The sequence below is a fragment of the Mytilus galloprovincialis genome, chromosome 6, assembly GCF_965363235.1.
Source record: "Mytilus galloprovincialis chromosome 6, xbMytGall1.hap1.1, whole genome shotgun sequence".
Classification (NCBI taxonomy): Eukaryota; Metazoa; Mollusca; class Bivalvia; order Mytilida; family Mytilidae; genus Mytilus; species Mytilus galloprovincialis.
In genome coordinates, this window is record NC_134843.1 from 73,694,282 (window position 1) to 73,719,004 (window position 24,723).

The 24,723-nt window shown below is 31.9% G+C and overlaps 1 protein-coding gene across 1 annotated transcript in view; it reads left to right on the forward strand.

The window, feature by feature from the left end:
• Positions 1 to 18,366, forward strand: part of LOC143081023 (uncharacterized) — a 38,071-nt gene extending 19,705 nt beyond the window's left edge. Inside the window, exons 10-16 of the mRNA XM_076257257.1 lie at positions 10,444 to 10,500; positions 11,283 to 11,516; positions 13,178 to 13,252; positions 14,214 to 14,324; positions 15,575 to 15,766; positions 16,989 to 17,072; positions 18,023 to 18,366. Of these exons, the coding sequence (XP_076113372.1) occupies positions 10,444 to 10,500; positions 11,283 to 11,516; positions 13,178 to 13,252; positions 14,214 to 14,324; positions 15,575 to 15,766; positions 16,989 to 17,072; positions 18,023 to 18,082 (813 nt within the window). The 3' untranslated portion in view covers positions 18,083 to 18,366. The remainder of the gene's footprint in view (positions 1 to 10,443; positions 10,501 to 11,282; positions 11,517 to 13,177; positions 13,253 to 14,213; positions 14,325 to 15,574; positions 15,767 to 16,988; positions 17,073 to 18,022) is intronic.
• Positions 18,367 to 24,723: the final 6,357 nt, after the last annotated feature.

Here is a 24,723-nt window from a genome sequence, read left to right on the forward strand (position 1 = left end):
TTTACATGAGCAACACGCGTGATGTATGCCACTATTGGAGCTCGAAATAGTATCATAAGTACAAACCTATGGTCCTTTGATAGATATTTAAATCAGATAAAGTAAAATGGACAAAAAGGATTTACAGTACAAGAAGGGAAAATGTATCATACAATTATTCAAATAAATAAATAAAATATTGTGATGTTGATTTATTGACGACTTGCTTCTAGATGACATTACTGCAGAACTGCAATGCAAACCCAATTAATATATGACTTCATATCATTTCTCCTGAGATTTTCAGTGATTGACCGAATCCTGACAATACGGACGGCAATTATGTAGATCGATTGAAAGGCACAGTTTCAGCTGAACTACAGTATTATGAACATGAAGCTAGATTTCAGATTCTTCCTCGTTATTAACATGCATAAAATATAATATTTTTTTCACTGGACATTTATCAAGCCGCAATCAACCAAAGTATAAAAAGGATCGACCTGTCGGAATGCTTATATAACAGCATTTGACTTCAACTTTTTAAGTATTTATACACCCTTGCCTTACACATATTAGGCTTTGCGCATTCTCGAAGGAGGTAAGACCAGAAAAGGTATCGGACGCATAATATTTATAACGTGTTGCTTTTTTGAATGTTAATCATTACTGTTTCTTCTCTCCAATCTATATGTTTGGGGTGGGTTTTTTTCAAGAAAAAATACTGCCATAAAAATTACAGCAAGTTCAAAGATCTATTGCATGTTCGATATTAATATAAAACTGAACAAGTTGAGAATTAGTTCATTAGAATATCTGATATCAATATCAAGTTGTAAAGAAATGTAGGAGATAAAACAGTGCTAAAAAACCTATATAAAATCATCACTATGTATGTATTTATTATCGAATCACAAAATGTTCGCAGAAGCTGAAAACAATTCTAAGGCATTTTATATTTTGATAATTAGATTAAGTCTTCCTGAAACCTTAAAGCGGATAGGGGACTTAATATAGGATTTAATTTGCCCAAAAACAAATGCCGAAAACAAAAATATATAAGTATGCTGTAAATTTATTGTGAATCAATGTCTATATATTACCCCAATTCTTACTTGTCATAAGAAACACGACGAGAGAAAATAGCGGAGCAGGATATACTAATCATTCCGGAATCCCTGAGATCCAACCCTAGTATTGTAAGGTTAGTGTTGCTCATCGTTGGTTTTTGTTAGGTGTTTTGTTAGGTGTTTTTGTTAGGTGTTTTGTTAGGTGTTTTTGTTAGGTGTTTTTGTTAGGTGTTTTGTTAGGTGTTTTGTTAGGTGTTTTTGTTAGGGGTTTTGTTAGGTGTTTTGTTAGGTGTTTTTGTTAGGTGTTTTTTTTAGGTGTTTTGCTAGGTGTTTTTGTTAGGTGTTTTGTTAGGTGTTTTGTCATCCCTGTAAAATTTGAACTACAATAGTTATGGCGATCAACTTTATAAACATTTTTTTAAACCGAAAAAGAACTCAAACTCTTTGTTGCTACTTTGATATATTATGATTTGATATGTCATTATTGTGGTGTAAATCAATAAAGGAATCGAACTCAAATAGTTCATTCATGTATATGTAATAAAATAAATAAAACTAATATCTTGATCCTTGATTGTATATTCAAATTAAATTTCCTCAGTATTAACTTGAGATACCGCTGATAACACACATTAGACGAACAACTTGAGTATTTAGAAATAAATACGGAAAGACTAACGAAAAATCTCATATCAATGTTGAATTAAATAAAAAAAAAATTACTTCTAAGGAGGTTACTTATTCTAGATTCAGGTCTTCAGATAAACTTCATCAGAATATATATAAAGAACAACTAGTTTTAGTGGAATAACACGAATGATTGCACTAGACGAGTGATGGAATATCCCGTGATTACGTTCAAAGCAAATTCAAATTATAATCCTTTATTGTAAATTGTTACGACATTCATTCAATAAATGCCTTGAAAACGACAAAAAAAATTCTCCCCGTGTCCCTAACCCGCTTTCATATAAGTTTCCTTCTATCCTATTAAACGTTTACTATTGTAAAAGACAAGCGACTCTTTGCACAAAAAATCTGACGAGTGACATTGATCGTAATGTTTTCTGAAATGTGATGACTTTCGAGAATTTTTACTCTTAAAGACTTTTTTATGAAAAGAGCTGCAGCTGACTTTAAAAAATTCCAACAGCTTACTTGTGTAGTGTACTGTAGACTGTTTCATCATTATTGGTTTCTTGTTGTGATTTTCTATATTTCTCTTCTACTTATGAGTTTTTATTTTCTAATTAGTATCTTCCGACTCTTATTCTAGGAAGAAAACACACAGTACGAACCTTTCACTGTTTGAATTTTGTTCCGGAAGTGGGTGAATTGAGTTCAAATAAAATATACGATGATTCACTTCATTAAAAAATAACAGTTTTTACTTATTTTTATTACATCTACTTTAGTCATGCGGGAAAAACAAAATAAATGAAATACCTTAAGTAATATCTTCACATGTGACCTAGCAAGGCAGACATCGATTTATCTATCAAGATTCTTTCTATAGACAGGTGTAGTAAGAGTTTATCATTTTGATTAAAAACTGGATGAAGTGTACATTTTAAGGTAATTTTTTTCTTCATTGTTCTTTAAAAATGTATGTTGTTTGTTCATTGAGATAGGCTTTACCTTTCTGCACCAACGTGTTTATAAAAGAAAATTCATAACATTGTCATGACAACATTGATGCTTTTAGATTAGCTTTCAGTTTGGTAAAGTCTGAATCGAGGGTTATATAAGAACTAGCGTAAAATCTGTAATATCAACAACACAGTATTTTTCACCAACTACGTAATACTGTCGAAAATATGTCTTGAAGTCTGGTGTCCATTCCCAACTGAACAATATCACGTAAAAATATAATTATATCATAAGTGTCTTCAATGGCAACATGTGTTGTTGTATAACATTTTGATGTCATCTCCTTCACTCAACGTGTTGATTCCTTGTCCAGTTTGGCTATACTTTAGTATACCTAATTAATAACAAACGTCAACGAGGCAAAAATAAAATCTTAAAGAAAAAAAAGATTAGTCTAGTCTACAAATACACTGATTCCTGTTTTGGATTCACACTTTTTTCAGAAGTAGACGCTTCTTATCATGTCGACGAAGTCGGTCTCGCTCCGATTAGACCTCTGAAAGAAGGATAATTAAGAGTGTACATCATTTAGCTCTTCTTGCATCTTCATGAAAAGGTGTACCACTTCCCCTAGGCAAAGATACTTGGAAAACATTACAACTACCCTTTTAAACAAGATAAGCCTTCAATCATAGATTCATCGTATTATTTTTCTTTATCGTTTATTATAAATATAAACCGATATATCTACATGTTTGTTTATTTTGGTGATCCGGATCTTTGATATAAGCAACAGGATCTGATGTAAAAATTAAGTCATTGAGATTTGACGATTTGTAATTGGTATATATTTATATATAAAGTCGAATTACGTCAAAAGAACCTGTGATCATTGAGCAGTTACTATTACAGTTTTGGATTTATCTTTTTTTAAACTACAGTAAGTTTCTTCCTTACTTTTTAAATAACATATTGATTGAAGAAAGATTAATTTATCAAATATACATATATTTCATTTGACTCCACAAGCCTAGTTGAACACAATTTTAAGAAATGTATAGGTTTCCCCTGCTATTTGACAAATTCATTTCAATCTTTACTCAATTTTAGCAGCTTAATGTACTATGTACTTTGAGGTTCGACCTATAATATGGCTTATTTCTACCAAATAATTAAATTAATTTATAAACAACTGAAGATAGACCAAAAACCACAATATGTTATAGATATGGACATTTTTTAGTATTGATCCCAAGAAATGTACAAAAAGGACATCATTAACCTTAAGCGAAATTCTACTGGACGTTAAGCTGTTTGTAATGCCAAATTTAGGAATAAAATAAGTTTTATTTTGTATCAAAACACATTCATCAGTAACTTGAAGCACTGAATAATACATTAAAATTACGGAAATATGTAAAATTGTTGAATAAAAGTTTTAAGTTTATGAAATTTACTTTTAAATCTTTAAATTCAAATTTGTTTAGATTTTTGACGCTCTGCATGAAACAACAAGTATTGCAATTCTTTACATATTCGGTTGCAAAGGAAAACACCCAATTTGTATTAAATATATATACGTACTACAGTAAAAACAGTTTGTATTAAATATATATACGTACTACAGTAAAAACAGTTTGTATTATATATATATACGTACTACAGTAAAAACAGTTTGTATTAAATATATATACGTACTACAGTAAAAACAGTTTGTATTATATATATATACGTACTACAGTAAAAACAGTTTGTACAGTAAAAACAGTTTGTATTATATATATATACGTACTACAGTAAAAACAGTTTGTATTAAATATATATACGTACTACAGTAAAAACAGTTTGTATTATATATATATACGTACTACAGTAAAAACAGTTTGTATTATATATATATACGTACTACAGTAAAAACAGTTTGTATTAAATATATATACGTACTACAGTAAAAACAGTTTGTATTATATATATATATACGTACTACAATAAAAACAGTTTGTATTAAATATATATACGTACTACAGTAAAAACAGTTTGTATTAAATATATATACGTACTACAGTAAAAACAGTTTGTATTATATATATATACGTACTACAGTAAAAACAGTTTGTATTATATATATATATATATACGTACTACAGTAAAAACAGTTTGTATTAAATATATATACGTACTACAGTAAAAACAGTTTGTATTAAATATATATACGTACTACAGTAAAAACAGTTTGTATTATATATATATATACGTACTACAGTAAAAACAGTTTGTATTATATAAATATATACGTACTACAGTAAAAACAGTTTGTATTAAATATATATACGTACTACAGTAAAAACAGTTTGTATTAAATATATATACGTACTACAGTAAAAACAGTTTGTATTATATATATATACGTACTACAGTAAAAACAGTTTGTATTATATATATATACGTACTACAGTAAAAACAGTTTGTATTATATATATATACGTACTACAGTAAAAACAGTTTGTATTAAATATATCATACGTACTACAGTAAAAACAGTTTGTATTATATATATCATACGTACTACAGTAAAAACAGTTTGTTGTTTTGTTACTAAAAAGTTAGTATTCAAGTTTACTCAATTAAATCTTGTAGTAGGAGGTTTATGTGTATCTCTTTGTAAATAGATTCTAATCCAATGTTATTTTTCGATAACAAAAAATAAAAAGTGTTTATAGAAATATAAGTACATAAGATAACTAGGCATTGCTCTTTGATTTTATAACCTTTTGTTGAATGTAAAATGATTGTTGTCATGTTAAAGTAGACAACTAAATGTAAGAGGTGATGCATTTGGTGTAAAAAAAAAGTTTAAATAACTATCGAATATGTATGTTTCTAAGGTAAACATTGATTTATGTCTACATTATCTACAACTATTTATTTGAATTTGTTTTTTTAAGTTAGAAAAAGATTAATGTTGCATGTCTCAATCAATTTATGGCAATTGAAACATATCAGTTTTTAGCATTTTTACGTGTATTTTTAAATGATGCAATTTAAATGATACTTACAATGAAAAATCTATAGAGCAGAGCATTTTGAGTTTCAAACACCTGTTGTTAAATTGTATCAATTTATTCAGATACAATTAATATCCAATTCAAACTCAAAACATGAAGCTTAATCACATAAGCAACACGACGGGTGCCACATGTGGAGCAGGATCTGCTTACCCTTCCGGAGCACCTGAGATCACCCCTAGTTTTTGGTGGGGTTCGTGTTGTTTATTCTTTAGTTTTCTATGTTGTGTCATGTGTGCTATTGTTTTTCTGTTTGTCTTTTTCACTTTTAGCCCTGGCGTTGTCAGTTTGTTTTAGATTTATGAGTTTGACTGTCCCTTTGGTATCTTTCGTCCCTCTTTATGAACTTGCCAGCATAGTTTTAGATAAAGAAAAGGATTGTATACACCTTCTTAAAGATATTTAAAATAAAAACAAAAACAAAAAAAAAAACCATCAACTTAATCTAGAGGAAAATTGAACGAACTAACCATGATAACGTCATCAAGAATCATAACACGTACATGTATAAATAAAAAAAGAAGATGTGGTATATTTGCCATGAGACAACTCTCCACAAGAGACCAAATGGCACAGAGATTAACAAGCATACTGTAAAAACCGTACAAATAGGAATTTTGTTATGTATCCTAACGGCAGATTCATGGGCGAAGTTGAACGTCATTTTTGTTATCAATATTGGTACAGTTCAGTTTATGGTAATTATTTGGTCCTGTCTCCCTAGTGATGCTATATCAACTTTTGAATATTTTACTTAGTTAACATGTTAAAGTAATTCAATGTTAATTTTTTTTATCGATGGCTATTGGCTTAAAGTCGATTCAATCATCTATACCGGAAAGGCTTAAACATCGAGCAAAATGCACCAGGAACTACTTGAGTATTTTGTGTCCACCATGACATCAAATTTGATATACTAAAAGTCTACGAAGTAAATAGGGATGGAAATAGATGAGTTTGAATTAAACTTGTCGATTTTTTAAAAATTCAATGAAAACTATGAAAGTGTTATATTTATGTAATAAATAGGTCTACATTGTTTGTAAATAATAAAACAACTCTATCTGAAACACCCCTACAGGATTGTACAAGGAAGCTGAAAAAAAATCATACATAGAAATCAAAAAAAAGATTTTATCATAAAATCTACGAAAAAAGGAAGCTAGTAAAATTTGTCAAATGTATAACTCTATTTTATAGATAACAAAGATAATCCTATACGGAAACTTACAAAAGACCAGTAATTGCTATTTTGATTTTATCATGATACTACGAAAACAGGAAACCGGAATATTTGCCAAATGTTACGGAACTTACGTCTTTTGTTTATAATAAGGATAAGTTGTAATTATTAAAATCTTTCTACTTATGATATATCATATATCTTCGTCAAAAATTTATTTTTCTAATAAATCATTCAATACTTATGATTCTTTTGAAATGTATGTTAAGAATGTTTATTTAATTGGTTTGGTTAATAAATTTTGTATACCTATGTGTAAATAGTCCGAGAGCCTGGGAAAAAAACGTTGAAAACCCTACATGATGAGAGACAGTGCTTTGTTGTGTTGTTAAAAAAACAACGTAAATATATGGAAGATATTAACGGTGAGATTATAGTTCTACAATATACTAATATTGTGGTATTCCTTACGTTCCTATTCTAAATTTCAAATTACTGTTAATACCGCTGAATAATGATGTTGATGGGAGTTTTTAACGACCCTGACTGGTTATACAGCCTTCGCACGGTCGGCTCCGCGCTGAATAAAGTTACATAGCAAAAGAAATTTTCCAATTGGTTCTATCGTTTAACTTACAAGTGGTCCTACTCCCTAGTCAAATTTGTCGTCTACTAAAAGTTAGTATACCCTTCCTTATTTGAAAAGTGATTCTTTTATTATAAATAAAATATATAAAATGATGTGGTATTATTGTCAGTGAGATAACTCTCCATAACAGACCAAATGACACTATAGGTTACTGTACGGCGGTCTTGCAAAGCTTAACTTGTCAATATTCGGGAAACATCATTAATCCAAATTAATCCAAGAGAAAAAGTGAATCAGCTTAAATGATTAGAATCTAAGATGTTAAGCTTAAAGCTTGAAGTATGTATATTATCGAGGGAAAAGTACAACACTTGTTAACATCAGCTTAAAAAATTGGTTGCTTATATAGGGAATCACTGAAGCGTGACTGGAGCGGGCCCTCTTTTAGGTCAGTCAGTGGGCCCCACTTATGAAAATTTCTGGATCCGCAAATGGGCTTACATTTCATTTAGCTACGAATTTTCCGTAAAAGGATTAGTAAAAGATGCAACATGTCGCCCACAGTATAAAAAATATGAAATAAAGGTGCATCATATCGCCCACAGTATCAAAATAATAAAAACATATGTACGATAAAAGCGATCCAAGTAAAGGAAATGAAATGTGAAACAACTGTTTGAAATGATACACATCTTAACATCTCACAGTTATTGATTACTTTATTTTATTGCTTATAGATCAATTGTGAATTTCTCTCTTTCAATATAAAGATTTTTTTCTATAAGACGGCAGTGAACTAAATGTTACACAGAGTTATTCAAAATATTTTTAGATATTTAATTTACAGAAAAATTGACATTTACACAGTTGGTTTATAATTATATTCAGGATGTCGCTGATGAAATTCACAACATCATCCCTTTCATGAATGGAGTCTTTTAATAGTGACTATATAATACATTCAATTCTTGGAAAGTATTGGTAGTTTAACAATTTTTAGAAATATTAATCTTTATTTGAAAAAAAAGGATGTTTTTAGTTATTATGTATATGTATGAGAGGAAATGTACGAAAGCCTGTTAGTGTCAGGATGGAGTTTTATTTTTAAGTCGTTATATCGACTTAGCTTACTTTTTATAACGACTCAGCTAAGTTTTCATACCGAGATAAACATGCTAAGTCGTTATAACAAGTTTGCTAAGTCGTTATAACGACTTAAAATAAACTCCACACTGACACTAACCGGCTTCCGTAGAAATGAATATGAAAGAATATGCAATATGTCAAACATGGATCATATATGCCGACCGTGCGAGGCCCTCATTTGTTGTCAGTAATGTCATTTTCACCTTATAATAGTAAACATAACTAGATGGTGGATGGTTGTTTAAAGTCCAGTGACAAAGTAAATGCATATTCAAGACAAGAACATGATAATACAACCTGCTTTATACTAGACTGACACACTAAGCCGAATTTTTACCTGCTAGTTTTAATACAAGCTTAAAATAAAAGTCCACAGAAAGACATGCCTCCCTATACATAGACACATTTTTCTGACTCCGAGCCAACATTTCTTTGCAGCTTAATTATACCCATAAATGCCGCATACCTAACTGTATCATCTTTGTACAGCTTTATTGACATCGCAAAATAATATATTTGGAACCGAAAGTCATACATTTGTAGCAGGTGTTTCTGAAAGGTTTAGCATATCCCGATCTGCTTGCCAAATTAAAAATAAAGTACGAAGAGAACTGTGGAAATATGACATTCGTTAAAGCCATTTGTGATAATATTCAACAGAAAGCGACCCTGGCCATTAATTTGTGATTGATACTGTAAACCTTTAATATATAGTGGTATTACAAATCTGTTGTTTCTTGAAAGCCTCTCCTATCGACTTCTTCGACAATACTTGTGGTATATTGATGACCCAAAATACTTCAAAAGGCGCCTTTATACAAAGTCAGTAATGAAATGTAAACACATATCCAACTACTAATCTCTACAGGCATATTCCGTGACTTTTGTAAGTCGATAAGATATTGTTATCCTTGAACTTACATGGTCAGTATATGAAATTTAGAGACACATGTATTTGTATTTATTGAAGTTGAATATATGTTGATTCAACAACAAACGTTACCAGTAATAATGAAATCCACTAGAGATTAGTTTTATTTTCTAAAATTAAAAATCAAGGTTTGTTGGAAAATTTACATAAGAAATTAAATTATCAAGAGTACATGTATATTACTTTCATTTTGGGTAAAAAGGTAGAGTCTGGTTTCGCTAATAATTAAGTACAGAAAACGAGGACAATTTATGTATGTTATAGTTTTCGAATTACTTCCGTCAATCATTTTTCTTGGAAATGCAAGATAATGAAAGAGCGATCCGAAAGGTTTTGACAACAAGCGCTTAGGCAGATTTAACAGGGAATATTCATTTTAACAAATACCAGAGAAGTTAATTTTAGACACGTCCCTAGGTGAAAGGTACTGAAGGGATAATCAAACTCAAGCATAAGTCGAATAACTGTCAAACAGTGAAAACACTGAGAAAACATGTCAAATATCAAATGCCTTTTCGATAAGCAGCAAGATAGGTTTTTGCAACAAAAACGACATGTGAGAATTGACCCTTTTTTAATAAAGAGGACGCATATAACAAAAAAAATAAACGAAAATCAAGTATGAAAAACGGCAATCAACTAGTACCGAAATTCTTCTTAAAAAAAAGAAAAAATTATATAATATCCAGTTTTAACCTTCGAACATTTATTATTCGGTCATACGTTAGAAAAATCCGTCACATTGGAAAAAAAACCTTTCACACACAATGCAGTGATACCGTTAAAAAAAACTCTGGTATGGAATAAATTCAAGAGGAGTTGGCTTTTTTACTTGACACAATTTATTTTATCATCAATCTTATATTTCAGGTAACAAATATTAAAACAAGATGTGCAGTCCAAAGTGTGCATCTATACTTCTAGGTGTTATAAACGTTGTATTTTTCGTGAGTATATATATTGACAATGACTACTAGTAAGACTTTAATGTAAAGTCAGCTTATATTTTACAAAAAAAAAAGAAGATGTGGAATGAATGCCAATACGAAAATCTCCACAAGAGACCAAATGACACAGAAATTAACAACTGTAGGTAACATGTTGGTATTTATGATTTTAAACGTTAACTTTGATAAAACATAATAAGTAACAAAGGTTAAATAAAAAGCATAGAACAAAGTTTTAAGAGAAATTCAGAAAAAAAGGGAACTTTCCTGTTTTAATAGAAATTCAGAAAAAAGGGAACTTTCCTGTTTTAATTGTTTTACACTTGTCATTTTTGGCCCTTTGTATCTTGCTGTTTGGTGTGAACAAAGACTCCGTCTTTAAGACCTTATACTTTGACCTATAAATGGTAACTTCTTATACATTGTGACTTGGATTGTGAGTTGTCTCATTGGCACTCATACCACATCTTCTTATTTATATTCACTTCTTACTTCTAAAATCTTCTTTGATAAACTTGGAAAAAATACGTTCTGTTATTCTGTACATATTAAATCACTTTGCCGTATTTTTATTTTCATTATTATTTTTCTAGCAGTTTTTAATCTATTATGTGAAAGCCGAAGAAGAATAAATGAAGTGCGTTTCATAATGTCCAACTTTAATCCATTGTATTTATAAAGATGTTAGCCATTGTTTTTCTCGATTCAAAAGATACACTGCATACTTGTCAATTCCAGGACGTTATTGAAGTAAAATATAAAAATTATCAATTAATTTTCAGCTGCTTGGTATTGGAATTATCGTCCCTGGTGTTTTACTTCTTGTCGACAACGATGCCATCAATGACAAGATAATACCATTATTCAAAGAACTAACTTTAGGATCCTCGAACTTTGGAGATCTGGCTAAAAACCTGCCTATAGCACTGATATGTCTAGGATCTTTAGTGCTCGTTATTTCAGTAATCGGATTTTTTGGAGCATGTTGTTGTAAAATTAAATGCTTCCTTATGGCGGTAAGTTACTGCAGTAAAACGTTTTATTGCATAGCAATATAATATTTCCCACAGAAAGTAACAAAAAGTTAGCGTGCAAGAAATTATATTATTGTATAGCAATATAATATTTCCCACAGAATGTAACCAAAAGTTAGCGTGCAATAAATTCTAATATTGCACTAGTGCAATAAATCTTCAAAATTCATGACGTCATCAACGTTTAAATCTTAGTTTAAACCAATTTTTACTTTCAAATATTATATTGCTATACAATAAAAGGGTTATTGCATGAATATTATAGGGTTATTGCATGAATATTGGGGAATATTGTCCCGAGTAGAATTTTATATTGCACGAGCTTGCGAGTGCAATATATGTTCTACGAGGGACAATATTCCCCAATATTCATGCAATAACCCTTTTATTGTATAGCAATATAATATTTAAAAGTAAAAATTGGTTTAAACTAAGATTTTGTCGTTGATGACGTCATGAATTTTGAAGATTTATTGCACTAGTGCAATATTAGAATTTATTGCACGCTAACTTTTGGTTACTTTCTGTGGGAAATATTATATTGCTATACAATAATAGGGAATATTGTCCCTCGTAGAACATATATTGCACTCGCAAGCTCGTGCAATATAAAATTCTACTCGGGACAATATTCCCCAATATTCATGCAATAACCCTATAATATTCACTAGTGCAATAAATCTTCAAAATTCATGACTTCATCAACAACAAATCTTAGTTTAAACCAATTTTTACTTTCAAATATTATATTGCTATGCAATAAAAGGGTTATTGCATGAATATTGGGGAATGTTGTCCCTCGTAGAACATATATTGCACTCGCAAGCTTGTGCAATATAAAATTCTACTCGGGACAATATTCCCCAATATTCATGCAATAACCCTATAATACTGTAAAAAGAAAACAATAGAACCAGGAACAATGCAATAAACCAACGTCAAAATTACAACGAATAAATGCAACCAAATAATAGACCAACTTCTGAAATGTCATAGAAGGAACTACATAAAAAAGTTGATTTTATTTTAATGATCTCTAATAGATCACTGGTACTTATAGAATGAATATACAATCTTAAACCAATTTAATAACAAATCAAACAGAAAACAAATAGATGATTCAGTACAGTTTGAATGGTTTTATTTGTTTTAAAGCGGCAAAATAGATCAAAAATCGTTCTTCACTCGGAATACTAATTACTACTATGCTACCATAAACGAACAAGTTATATGCAATTCCCAGTTATACTCTTAATTCTGTTTTACCTCCAAACTAAACATGTTGAAAAGGTTTTATTGTAATATCTATTAAAACAATTTAAATATTATTTTGATTGCTCTTAAAGTCAGAATTCTACATTGCCGAAAATCTGAAATTAGAGTTGAGGTTTATAGAAACATGTCTTTTATCTCTTCAAAACACCACAAAAGAAACAAAAAAGTAATGATAATTTAAAAATAGTTTTACTCAATATTTCACTGCTGTTTATTAAGCACAACATCAAGATTTTTCTACAATATATATATTAGTATGAAGAACATCAACACATGTGTCGATCTTTTTTTTATATATATTTTTCCATATTTGATATATCAGTACAAGAAATTGTAGTCTTAATATATGTTTTACTGTCTGTTTTCAGTATGCCATTATCGTTATGATACTGTTGATTGGGAAGATAGTTGTTCTAGCACTGTGGTACTTCATGAATGACAAGGTGATATATCATATACTTTTGTAATTCTTTCTTGCGGTGGAAAAAGTAGTTCCTCCATAACATTCTTTAACCAGAAATCGGGACTCATCATTGAACCCAATTCTGCACCAGTTGCGGAATGTATAGTCCCTCAATCATCCGTAGATGGAATTTCTGGAGGTAGCAATCTTGTCCAGGAGTCGTTAGACGAGGTCGTCCAATCCTCCAGCCGTCCTTATTACAACCAGTCTGCTTGTATCTGTTCTAAGGCCGCGAAATAGTGCTCTGGTAATAATTACTAGTTCTTGCTACCTCACTATGGAACAAACTGGTAATGAAACGGCTGAAGGAGATATTTAAAATAGCAGGGCCCAACCTTAGCTTGTATACTTAAAAGTGTAACAGTTGTGTAGACCACAAAATTATCAACAACGAAAAAACGTCAGCAAATTTGCACTGCGAAAAAGGTTATATGCACTTTAAGCGAGTCGCAAATATTATTAGACAGAAAGCCAATTAATTAAAAGAATGGGCGTTTAAAACTTAAAACGTACCTGTAGAAAACCAAAGATGCTATTGACCGTTTCATTTTACCTTGTAAAATATGATTTTTGCATTATGAAAAATTCATCCGACCTATTGCGGTTTATTTTTTGAACAGTACATGTCAATACACACACAAAGAAAAAGATATTGCTCACGCGAAAAAATGTTTCATCCTCTAATTCTGGTGCACTGCATCATATTTCACCATATAATGCATGTATGTTTTATTATTTGCAATTATTGTTTTTGAATTTACTTAAAAGTATTTACTTTTATATTAATAAATAAAATATATGCAAACATACTTTTTTAATAGTTCAATACAATTTGCTCCTGGCTACGTTGTTCAAATTTAGGATGCACAGCCAATATTTCGCAACAACATAGTTCTAGAGAATACCAGCTCTTTTTTATCATACATACTTTTTGTTTTCAGTTCGAGACTACAATAAAGGGTGAAATGTTGAAGAACTTACAAGATGAATATAAAAATGATGTTTTAGGAGGCAACGATCTATCTTCAGCCTGGAACCATTTACAGTTAGCTGTAGGTAGTAGTATTGTTAAACATTTGTCATTTAGGGGCTTATTATAGCCGACTATACGGCTTGGGCTTTGCTCATTGTTGAAATCACTTTGGTGACCTATAGTTGCTAACCTTCTATGTCATCCTGCAGGGATTGAATTCATAAAACTTTGCCCAGTGCTAGGAACACAAAAATCATGCTCGAAACATGAAATCCCAAATTTTGATTGGTTTAAATTGGAGTATGAGTACAACAAACTGACTCGAAAGTTTAATGACTTCAATGGTATCTGTAATGAGTTTATTTGGTATAGCTGGTGGCGAGTTGTCTCCTTGGAAATCATACTAAATATTTCTTACTCTTATGTATACATAGCATAACAGGTTAAACTTCAAAGTAATCAAACTGAAATGTATATGATTTTTAACTTTTTTTTTAAATTTCCGTCAACTTTAACACCTATAACTAATTATAAAAAAGAAGATGTGGTATGTTTGCCAATGAAACAACTCTCCACAAGAGACTAAATGTCACATAAATTAACAACTATAGGTCACCGTACGGCCTTCAGCAAAGCCGATACTGCATAGTCGGCTATAAAAATCCCTGAAGTGACAAATGTATTTTTAGCAATTCAAACGAGAGAAAACTAACGGCCTAGTTTATGTTCAAAAAATCCTTTTATCTTTTACTTTTAAGTCAGACACATTTATTCGCTTATAAACGCTATTACACTTAACATATTTTGTTCTCCTTTTTTGTTAAAATAAATACGTTATACCAAAAACTCCCAGGGTTGTATTACAGATTCTTTCGCATGCTGTTCATTTTGATTTCGTATGAAGAGTTAATGTTTTATTTGTATGCAAAACGTATGAATTTAGGGATTTGCTAGAATGAAATCCACTTTAAATTGTTTTTTTTTAATTTTTTATTGATCAAGATTACAGATGTGAAATGAGTTATAATTACTCATAAATCTAATTTAACGGACATTTAGACCGATTCTGGATTCGCATGACGATGTTGTAGCATTGAAGTTCTTAGCACTGACCATACATCCGTAGTGGAAAGGGTTTCTGTCTTGCATATATTTCTGAGACAAACATTTTTTTCCAATTGAATTATTCCATATCAATAATATTAATACCTGGCAAAAGCAAAACTGTCTGAAAATCCATAAAGATCGCAAATGCCAATTTTCAAACAGGTTATGAACTTATGATGCTGTGATAATTTATCTATATTTGCAATAATTGAATATTTTCAGTTTGAATGCTGTGCAATTAATGCAGTTATAAATGCCACTAATGATTATGACAGTACACCTTGGCAAAGCGGTTCTCCTGCTACTGACATCCCTTTATCATGTTGTCCAGGTGTGACGTCATCAAACTACACTGTCGGAACGGCAACAGATCCGTTATGTACATCGTCTGATCCATCCGGGCAATATTCAAAGGTAAATTTTAATAATTTAATTTTTGATGTAACAGAATGGCTGACGTCGTTTTGTTTATCAGCTCATAGACATAATTTTGAAATGTGACCGTGAGATCATCAACGTTTTTCATGATTTACTCCTGTTTGAATTGAAAATCTAATTATAAGAAATGACTGTAATATTTTTTCTGTCTATTCGAAATAACATAAAAAATGTGGTGCACACTTTTAAATAACCCGCCCGCTACGCAGATTATTCAGTGTGCACCACATTTTTTATGTTATTTCTTCATAGACAACTTTTGAGGAGGAAAATAACATTGAATGAAAAGGAATTTAAAAAAACAGAATGATAGAAACGAATAGTTATTCAAACCCTCCAAGTATCACGCCTATCAAACATAGTTACACCACATGAAGAAAAAAAAAAGAGGGAGTCCCGAATAGCAATAGAATACCATTGTGGATATCATGAATTATTACTTAAACAGGACAATATCCCACAAACCAGCCGAGGTTGTTCGCATTTGACCAAGTTCATCCACCGAAGATAACATCGAATATTCTACCCGGACTTTGGTTTGTAATTAATTAAAGGAAATATATTAAACATTTAGTACTGCTAAATCAGCATGAATCCAATGAACCGTTATTAGTAGTCAATTTTATACTGGGTTAGACAGTGATGATGAAAGGGATAACAGAACCATTGATTTAGTATTTTGATAAAATTCACAAATTTAATTGCCACTTCGAAGACATGATTGTATACAGACGCGTTCATTAAAGTTCTGTATCTGTAATCTGTTATTAATAAGTTTTACAGATCCGTTGTTTTCCAAGTTTCCAGAGACAGCTAAAAATAGAACGCGTTTAATGTGTGGGAAAATATGCTACCAGTTATACGATTCACATATAAAAAAAAGTGGCGGATCCAGAACTTTTCCTAAGGGGGGGGCCGCTACAGTCATGCTTCAATGATTCCCTATATAATCAACCAAATTTTTCCCACGAAAGGGGGGGACAGCCCCCCCCCCCCCTGTATCCGCCTATGCAACTTATAATTAAAATAAAATATTAAAAATCACTGCAGCTAACGTAAATATTTTTTCACTTATTTGTTTTTTTCTAATGTGAAACTTTATGTAACTCTTACATAATATAATATATATTCTATTTAGCATTGATAATACTTTAATGATATTTACCATCTATGTATAATGCTATTTTGTTTGTTCTAGGGATGTTATGACGCAGTAAACGACTTCATAAAGGGATACTCTCTATGGTTTTATATTGGAGGTCCTATTTTATTCTTAATCGAGGTAAATATTAACATTATCTGGTAAAGATCAAATTAAGATGAAAACAGACATCAGCATAATAATAAAAAAAATTGATTAGCGATACTAAGATGATTACATCCAAGAAACAAACATAGAAAAAACATACGTTTGAGCAACATGAACCCAAAAACATTTCACATGGATAACAAAAGATCGATTGCTTCCCTTTTGACATCTTGCCTGACTGGTTATCATGCGGAATGACTCCATTCTTTCCAGTAGGTGCAACCTGCATATCTTTCTCGCAAATGATATGATGTGAAATTTCTGCAAAACAGAAGGAAATAAATAATCCCCTGTGCGATGTCTAGTTAGTATTCAGGTCCTTTTCATATTTCAAATTTTCATGGAACCAATGTTTTAGAATAAAAACATATAACGTCTGGTGATAACCAATGCAAGTGAACATATGACTAGTTTTTGGAGACTATTTCTATGTTCCTCCAGTCAAAATAAGTAAAATCGTAAGGGCTTGGATTATGAATTGACATCCGTATATCAGTGCAGTCAATAAGTAGCAAGACCTAAGTCTCAACCATAACGGAAATTGGAAGGGTAAATTATATGAAACTGCGTCATATCGATAATTGTACGCTTTTTTTTATGCCACAGTGACACCTACGACAGTAGAGGGGCATTATGTTTTCTGGTCTGGGCGTCCGTTCGTCTGTCCCGCTTCAGGTTAAAGTTTTTGGTTAAAGTTTTTGGTCAAGGTAGTTTTTGATGAAGTTGAAGTCCAATCAACTTGAAACTTAGTACACATGTTCCCTATGATATGATCTCTCTAATTAAAATGCCAAATTAGAGTTTTTACCCTAATTTCACGGTCCACTGAACACAGAAAATGATAGTGCCAGTGAGGCATCCGAGTACTGGGGACACATTCTTGTTTCTATAAATGTTTTTAACAGTTCCGTTTTTCGTTTCAGATCATTGGAATTGTATGTGCTTTTTACCTGTTTTGCAAAACCGACAAAGAAGATGATTAGGAAGCAAGTAAATTGACTGGTTCCTAACTGGAAAAGTGTCTAATATGGAGTAGAGGACTACTTTACAATCATGCATGATATCAGTTATGACGCAGTTTTTTTATGATAAAAAGAGTACAGAACTACGATATTTGATGTCAGTATGTGTTCCTTGGACAAACTGTAAATAGGTTTTTTATTCATAATCATTCATACATGCTTTTTCGAACAAAAAAGTCTCAATGGACTTTAAAACATTTTATAATAAACCCATTATTTTGCAATAAAATATTGTCATAAACCTATTTTAACATGATTTAATGCACTTTATCGTTCTTTTTTTCAAATTTATCCAGTGTACATGGTTGGTGATGTCATATTTGGTCATATAGTTCCACACGGATTTAGATATTTATAGTTTATCGTTGATCATCTCAACGAGACTGATTTTCTCGCTTGAGCCGGTACGGCGAAATTTCACAAAAAAAGATCAAAGGAAAAATGCAAAAAAAAGCGATAAGATATGCTCCTCATTTCGGATCATCTGATATCACTCTTTGGTTTGACGGGAGTTTCAGTTTTTGTATATAGTTGGTATACGTCTGGGTTTTTTTTATTCGAGTGTTGGTCTCGGGTTATCGGTTTACCATTAACATAATTGGTTTGGTATCATGTCTGTCATTTATTAACGCTAGTTTTAAAATATAAGATGTGGTATGGTTGCCAATGAGACAACTCTTCACAAGAGACATAATGGCACAGATACAAACACTTATATGTCACAGTACGGCTTTTAACCATGCGCAAAGCCTATAACGCACAATCAACTATAAAAGGTCCCGGAATGACAAATATAAAACAATTAAAACGAGAAAATTAAGCTGCCAAATTTAAGTACAAAAGTATGAACAAAAACAAATACGTTACGCAGCAACAAACGACAACCACTAAATAACAGGTTCATGGCTTGGGACAGGCACATACAGAATATGACGGGGTTATACTTGTGTGTAGGCGGCAACCCACCCCAAGCTTCGGACAGCAGTCTAACCGTGCAACATAAGAGCAAACTACAAACAAACAAGTTGAAAAGGGATAATCTCATCAGATGGATACAAATAGAAACTTATCTAAAAACAGAGTGGACGTGAACGGGTACTTATACATCCCACAACAAATTGACTCAAAGTACGTATACAAATCTGAGAGTACTCGCAGTTACTGCGACAGCTAGTTCAAAGTCAATAACAAATAATAAAAAAATCATGCATCGAAGATTAAAATATCAATCAGATTACAGCCGATTTCATTGAGTGTGTAGGCAAATGTATTTATATTTGTTTAGCTTGCTTGCTAGCTGAACCGTGAAGTCTTTATCAAGTGAGGTATACTACCCTCCTTTATAAGTAGCCTAGTCCTACAGACAAATATATTGGATATCTGTCGGACTAGTCTACTCTTAAAGGAGGGAATTTTACTTAACCTAACAATGACTTCACGGTTCAGCTAACAAGCAAGCTAACCAAATTTATTTCCTTTGCCTACACACTCAATGAAATCAGATGTTAACATTGTATGAATGTAACAAATACTATTATGTGTCTGCCATCAACGCCATGTTCCCCACACCAACGTTTTGATACGAAAGATGATGATGATAGACGAGGTTCCTGACAATTGCTTGAATATGTTGCGGTGTTTTACTTATTATTTTTTAGATTTCAACACTTCTTGTATTAATCTCGATCAGTGGATAATAAAGATCCACGAATGAAACATCTTATACAACAACAAAAATACATGAAGTACTATATGCCATACCAATACAATATGTTATATTTACTTTCATAAGTGTATCTAATTTACACCAACTGAAGATATTATAATTATGATTAATACAAAAGCATAAAAAAAAAATCATAATGTAGGTGAAAGATCGTTCATCATTGTGATCTTTTTTTGTAATGCAAGATAAATGCATGATATCCAATTACATTAATGACATCTTGGTTTTAAAACACACAAGGGACACTGGGAAATAAAAATATTGTCAATTGTCGATTGTATTCTTCCAACCGGAAGTAATTGTGCCCTTATTAAAGTCTGGTATCAACTGATTTGGCTGTGCGGAATGTATAAATACGCAGCCACGTCCCAAAAGAATGGCGACGTTAAATCCGAAGCCTCGTGTAGAAAAGAATACCGCCCTTGGCTGTGTGGTATGTATAAATACGCAACCACGTCCAATCAGAATGGAGACGTTAAATCCGATGCCTCGTGTAGATTAGAATTCCACGCTTGGCTGTTCTTGATGTATTAACTGAACACGTGGACACATCCAGTCAGAATGCAGACGTTTAACCATAAGACTCTAATCGGCAATCTACGGGTGTATCCGCTACTTTCTTTCTGAAGGTACGGAATCGGCCGAGATGTGACGAATGCCTTGTGTAGAGAAGAATGCCACGCTTGGCTGTGCGAAATGTATAAATACGCAGCCCCGTCCGGTCAAAATTGTGATGTTAAATCCGAAGCCTCGTGTAGAGAAGAATGCCTCGCTTCTGCATGGTTTGTGGCATGTTGCATGGCAAAATATCTATCCCTACATGTATTTTATATACCATATTTTTTTCACCGGCAGTCCAAATTTCTCGTTCATCTCGGACATCCCCTGAATACAGTTCCAACATATTGTATTTTTTATTACTTCTTCTCATCCTAAATATGGATGTTTATTTGCTACTGGACTTTAAAAAACAACAATCATCAACATGTTGAAATGAAGATGCAGAAGATGCACAAGGGAGAGTTTAAACTTTCACTTCGACTTTAAAATCTCGATCAGTTGAATAACAATAACAAAAGGATCATATAAGGAATGATAAAGTAAACAAGCTTTATTTGAAGTGACAAAATATAGTGCCATAATATTTTTATTTAACTCGTTTATGGTTTATAATAAAACTACAAGAGTTATTTTGTTGGTTTAAACATGTTAAAGTTATTTTGAAAGATTTATTAATATTTTTAAAAATTGACTGTTGCCTCTGAAGAAACTTGGCTTTTTAGCTTTAAGTTTTACTGGTTATTTGTCGTGTCTATTCGACTTTTTTTTTCTTTTCATTGTGGCATAATTCTTATATTGTAGTTCATAATTAAATATAAATATAAAAAGGAAGATGCGGTATGAGTGCCAATGTAACAACCGTCTCCACAAGAGACCAAGACGACATTAACAATAAAAACCAAGGAGTAAACAAAGACTATCAAAACTAAAGGACATTTATTTGTATCATCAGTTATAAATAATAAATAAGAAACAACACGAACCAAATGACACAGATATTATACAAATATAGCCTTTGTATGAGGTCGATACAAGGATATATTGACTGAGGACGAAGTCCGAGGTCGATATACTTCTTTGTGTCGATATATCCTGTATCGACCTCATACAAAGGCTATATTTGTTATATTATTAATTTCTGACCATACTTGTATCAAAATCGTCATTTAGGTTTGTTGGAATTTTATAGATATTACATTGTCTCCTTGACAATAACAACATATTAGTTGTTATTTCATTTATTTAATTTTTTTGACATCTTATGTATTTGAAGATTTTTTTCGTCAAATAATCGATCACAGATATCATGTGTTTCAAAACGTTAAACAGTATCCTGAAATTCATTACATGACGTCACAAAGTATATTGGTGTTTAGATATTCTAAAAATAACCGCGCAATATGCTTTTTGCAGGTCAATATGCGTTTTGCTATACGCCATTTTCTCTCTACCTTCGGAAATATAGTTTAACATGTGACTAATTCTAAACGAATCAAATTTGTTAAAATATACGAATTAATAATATTAACAGCTATATATAGACGTACTTATATTTATCTATATATATATATCTCTTTTAAGGAACTTCCAAGGATCATTTTCAATAAGACGCCAGTGTTATGCATCCGATTACACCTTGAGAGATGCACACGCCTGATGAAGCTAAATTTGTTTAGCGAAATATTGCGTATTTCTATTTAAAATCTAATAGAACTTTTTAATGTATTAATTAGCGTGTTAAAGTTATATTCTTAGACGCTTATATAATTTTAATTCAGTAACTGTATCCACGCTAATTGTGGAAAGAAATGTAATTCAGGCAGAAAACAACAAGGAAAAGAGATTGCTTTGATAAGGTTTGTTCAGAGCCTTAGACACATATTTAATAAGAACAGAGTTGTACCTTTTAGTGAGCCCGGGTCATGTTCTGTATCAAGTGTTATAAGTAACACAACAGTAATAACACGAGATAATAAGAATAAGTGCAGACGTCTCTGTAAGGAAGAAAAAAGTGTCAAACGGCATTGAACAAGCCTCTGTATAGATCTAAATCCAACACCGCTTCCTGATAATGTTGAGTTTAACAACGATGATTTACCTTCCATCAGAGATAAACCGAATAGTGTTCACGACATTCGAGGAAACGGCAGAGATAAACCGAATAGTGTTCACGACATTCGAGGAAAAGAAGGAGAAACAAAAGAGACCAACGCAAAGCAGACATTCAGCGGTATAATTACATGTTATGCAAAATTTGACTGTTGTCTGGTACAAATGAAACACCAAACAGAAAACGGAGACCTAATACAGCGAAGGGTGTGAAACCAAGTATGACTATAACGTTGGCAACTAACTCAAACATGGATGTAAGGTTACCAGGAAAAGTTATCCCATCCTCCAACACATCAAATGTATCAAGACCACAGATGACAGCCCCTGAGCTACCTACTCAAGAAAAGGTTTATTTGGACAGTTGGATGGAACGTCAGATCAAGAAAGATAATTTGAAAAAATAAAATGTTATGCTTTAAATTATTTCCTTAGCTTGTTTGTCTAAGGTTGTGTGCCTCATTTGTTAAATACCACATGGCAAGTTTTTCTTTTATAGCTGTCTTGCATCTTCGAAAAAATGTGTAACCCCGCCACAGTGACATATGTCTGTCCGAAGTATGGAGTCTATATATAATTCAGTGGTTATCTTTTGTAAGTCATATTTGTTTAAATGTTTATGTGTATTGATTTGTACCAGGCCGCTTGTTTTTTTATTTGTCTTTTGTAGCTTGCTATGCGGTGTTAGTTCTTTGTTGAAGGCCATACGGTAGATAACTTCTTTATAATTTGTTCCTTGGTGGCGATTTTTCAAATTTGCAATCAAACCACTTTTTTCTTATTTTTATATATTATAACCGTGAAGGAGACATCAACCTTAAAAATGCTTAAGAAATACCACACAATTCGAAGTAATGAGATTTATAGATGATGTCACTAAAAATATTGAAAACTCAAAACAAACAGATGTACATATAATGGACTTCTCTAAAGCTTTTGATAAAGTCAGCCATAACTTATTAACAAACAAATTAAATTACTATGGAATATAGGGTAAAACAAATGCATAGGTACAGGGCTTTATTTCATGTCGTACCCAAGCAGTTATCCTAGAGGGTGAGACTTCAGGCTATGTTCCTGTAAAGACTGGAGTGCCTCAAGGCTCTGTTCTGGGTCCAAGTCTGTTCTTATTTTACATTAACGACATACCAGTTGGGTTTTATTCCACCATACGTCTACTTGCAGGTGACACAATGCATATTTGGTAATAAAATCAAACAGTGATTGTGAAACCCTTAAAAAAGACCTTAACACACTAGGCAGCCTAGGCATTTGGGAAAATACATGGAAAATGGCTTTCCATTCTGACAAGTGTAATTTCATGTCCATCAGCCGAAATAAAAATCCATTCGCATATAATTACACTCTGTAATGGCCACATTCGTGAACATGTTGATAAGGCAAAATACATAGGTGTGACATTTCAATCAGACTTAAAATGGCACAGTCACATAAACACCATCTGTAATAAAGCCAACAGTATGAAGGAATCTTAACATCAGTTCCACCTCAGTATAAAAGGAACAGGCATATAAATCTTTAGTCAGACCATCACTAGAATATGCCTGTTCAGTTTGGGACCCTTACTTTACTGAGGATATTAACAAAATAGAAAAAGTACAAAGAAGGGCTGCTAGATATGTCACTAAACGACACAGAAACACATCAAGCGTTAGTGACATGATAGATTATCTAAAACGGAGAGACCTCGCACAATGAAGAACAGATGCACGCCTGGTCATGTTTTATAAAATCACATACCATCTCATTGCAATCACTTAACAGACAGACTAAATCAACCGCACTTCCTTCCCGGACATGCACTCACACTCGTACCAAATTCCATCCTGCAGAACACAAATAAGGCAACAACCATTTTTTCCACGCACAGCTCAAATTTTGAACAGCCTTCCCCTGAGTATTGTGGAGTCGTTCAAAGAGCCATCGCAACATACACATACAGTCAGTAAATTAAAAGTGTAAATAGTTTTATTTTATTATTAAAAATTGAAAATATGCACTACCACTATTTAATTTTTTTTGTTTAAAATCAAATTTGTTATATTTCACTGTATATACGCCTTCACAAAGCAATGCGCAGTACAAATAACGTAAACTTCAACGTGTTGAAGGCGGTCCTTATATATTAGAAGTAGAAGTATGTGAGTTACCATAAAAAAAAAGAAGATGTGGTATGATTGCCAAT